The 2,500-nt window shown below is 41.8% G+C and overlaps 1 protein-coding gene across 4 annotated transcripts in view; it reads right to left on the reverse strand.

Annotated features, from left to right (window-relative positions):
- The window catches only part of LOC138060314 (guanylate-binding protein 6-like), a 41,693-nt gene that overhangs the window by 26,257 nt on the left and 12,936 nt on the right, over positions 1-2,500 (reverse strand). For all 4 annotated transcript variants that reach the window (XM_068906056.1, XM_068906053.1, XM_068906054.1 and 1 more), the window contains exons 4-7: positions 2,300-2,432; positions 849-998; positions 483-640; positions 1-70 (exon numbers count right to left, since the gene is read on the reverse strand). The exon at positions 1-70 is cut by the window's left edge and continues 103 nt beyond it. In XM_068906056.1, coding sequence (XP_068762157.1) covers positions 1-70; positions 483-640; positions 849-998; positions 2,300-2,432 — 511 coding nt within the window. The remainder of the gene's footprint in view (positions 71-482; positions 641-848; positions 999-2,299; positions 2,433-2,500) is intronic.

Genomic DNA, 2,500 nt, shown 5'->3' on the forward strand with positions numbered 1-2,500 from the left:
CATCACCAGTAGCAGCATCAATTCCCTCCGAGTCTAGAAGTACCACACTGAACTCCTGGCCCCTCGAGTTCTAAGAATAAACGAATGGCCATAAAAGACAGGACTTGTTATAGTTTAAGCCCTTAGTATTAGGTAGCTTGCGCAGCAAGCGTTCCCGTTCGACAGAAGAGCTTCGAAACGATTTTCCGCAAACTGGCGGCGCGGAAGTTGGGGCAAGAGACTGAGTTTCGCGCGGCCAGCGTAAAATCGTTTCGAAGCTCTTCTGTCGAACAGGAACGCTTGCTACGCAGGCTAAATATTAGGCGACTTCGGGGCTGTCAGTTTATATCCGCTGTAGATAGCCCTTCGGGTTCGTTACGAACAAAGTATGAAGCTAGAAACTAAAAGCTGCGAGATCGATTCAAATGGAGACCTCTACGAGAAGTGGCCTCGGATATATTCAAGATTGATCGCCCAGATCAGCCGGTCCATTGTGAATTTACCTTATACTTTCCTGGTACTATCCACAGCCAGATTCCCATTGTCTCAGCCGACAATTCATGACCAAGAGGGAAGACGTCCGGTTGATCAAATGCTTCACTCAAAATATAAGACTTTCCTTTCCTGTATGAACCAGCAATGGATACCACGCACACAGGACCTAAATAAGAGTGAGTAAAAACGAGTAGCATCTCACATTACAAACTATAAACTATAGCGTCATAATTAAAAGGCCCCAAAACTCACAATATAGATCTTCGATATAGATCTCACAATATAGATCTGCCATTTCTGTAAGAGAGACTGAGTAGCAGCAAGCAACATTACACCTTGTTTTTAATTCGTCACGCTAAAGAGAATTGTCGCACCTTTTACTTCCCTAAGCTTCTCAAGTGCTTCCTCGACCACGTACAATGAAGAGCGCTCCTCGCCAGTTTTGAAGTAATCACGGACTTCTGAATTCCACTTGCAGTTGTTAGGCAGACAAAGAGGAATAGCTCTTGTTGTATTCGATTCCCCTAACATAGTGAATGCAAATTCTGCGTTACTGATCGATTAAGCTCTAAGCTTGCTGCTTCCCCGTAGAAAGTGCAGAGTCAGGGGATGTGTTTTCCGTTTTCTCTCAAATTTTATTGCATATATACACAACGCATCAAATACCAGTTCCTTCAATCTGGGCATGCGACGATACTTAAATAAAACGGGGGCATGTCATCACGTTTTTAAAAATTAATTTCACAAGCCAAAAGAAATCACACTCAAAGTGTGATAACAATGAATGGCCTTAGTGTCCGACTGTCACTGTCAGGCCGCTTTTTGTCACGGAGTTTTAGCCTTCGCGTCTAGTTTGAGCCAATGCAAAATAATCAAGGTTTGTGCTTCATTCATGAATTTTCTTTACGTAATTTTTTTCTTAGAGTTCAAAAACGGTATTTTGATGCCAAAAATTTTCTTACTTTTAATTGAACCCGAACCTCTACCTTAAGATATAATAGTACGCACGTTATAACTGAGATTAGGCAAAAGAGTGCTCTTACATACCGTAAATCCTCTATTAAGCCCCCGGGGGCTTACTTATTGTAAGCACGTTTGGAGAGGAAGGGGGCTTATCTTATTTAGCGAAACGCATTACTGGTAGCCAAAAAAACGAGGAAGAAACAGACTAGAGTTACGCTTCCCTACTTTTTGTTTTGGACCAGGCCAATGACTGTCTAATATGGAGTGTACACTGTTTTTTTCAAACAACAAGAAGATGTTATCAATTCTCCATAAAGAACTAGAACGCATAGTGGAAAAGCTCAAGCACATGAAGTTGGAGGTCATGCAGCCGAAGATCACAAACAAATCCGAACTTTGATCACGTGAATATACCATACCGGATCAGTCCACATGAAGTGTTACAGTCGTGATTAATCAATACAGTCTATCACTTATTGACTTGGCGATAAAGAATAAGGGGAGGGGGGAAAGGGGGTGGGGGCTTAATAACTTTCTTCCTCTATAAAAGGGAGGGCTTAATAAAGGATTTACGGTACGCGGTTTTCGTTGGCTTCAATCTGTTGCCGGAGAGCAATTCAGCAGTCCGGCCGACTGGTCAACGAAACAAAGTTTTTGCGGTCAGTCACGATTTGTAAAAGAGGCACGACAAAAATAATAATATTAAAAAAAACAAAAAACAAATAGAAGTTCTAACGGAAACTATATTTCCAGGTTAAACGAAAATCGCTCTGATCTTTAAAGTGCTATATGGCCGATTTCAGACTCGGGCTTAATCCTAATTCGGTATGCACATAGTTTTGTGGCTACTTCCTTTAGCAACCTTTGACAATGTTTTGTAAAGGCAAATCCTTTTCCCCAACGGGATATGTTTCCCATCGGTGTCCCTCTTGTGGGGATGCTTCAGAAAGCGCTTGAGCTCCTTGAGTCGGTTCTTCTCTCTGTGTCCCGGAATTCTGTACAAGTAAAGAAAGTAAATTGCTTTGCAGAAAAAAAACCGGCAGTAAATTACTAATAGACAGGA

The sequence above is a fragment of the Montipora capricornis genome, chromosome 8, assembly GCF_036669925.1.
Source record: "Montipora capricornis isolate CH-2021 chromosome 8, ASM3666992v2, whole genome shotgun sequence".
Classification (NCBI taxonomy): Eukaryota; Metazoa; Cnidaria; class Anthozoa; order Scleractinia; family Acroporidae; genus Montipora; species Montipora capricornis.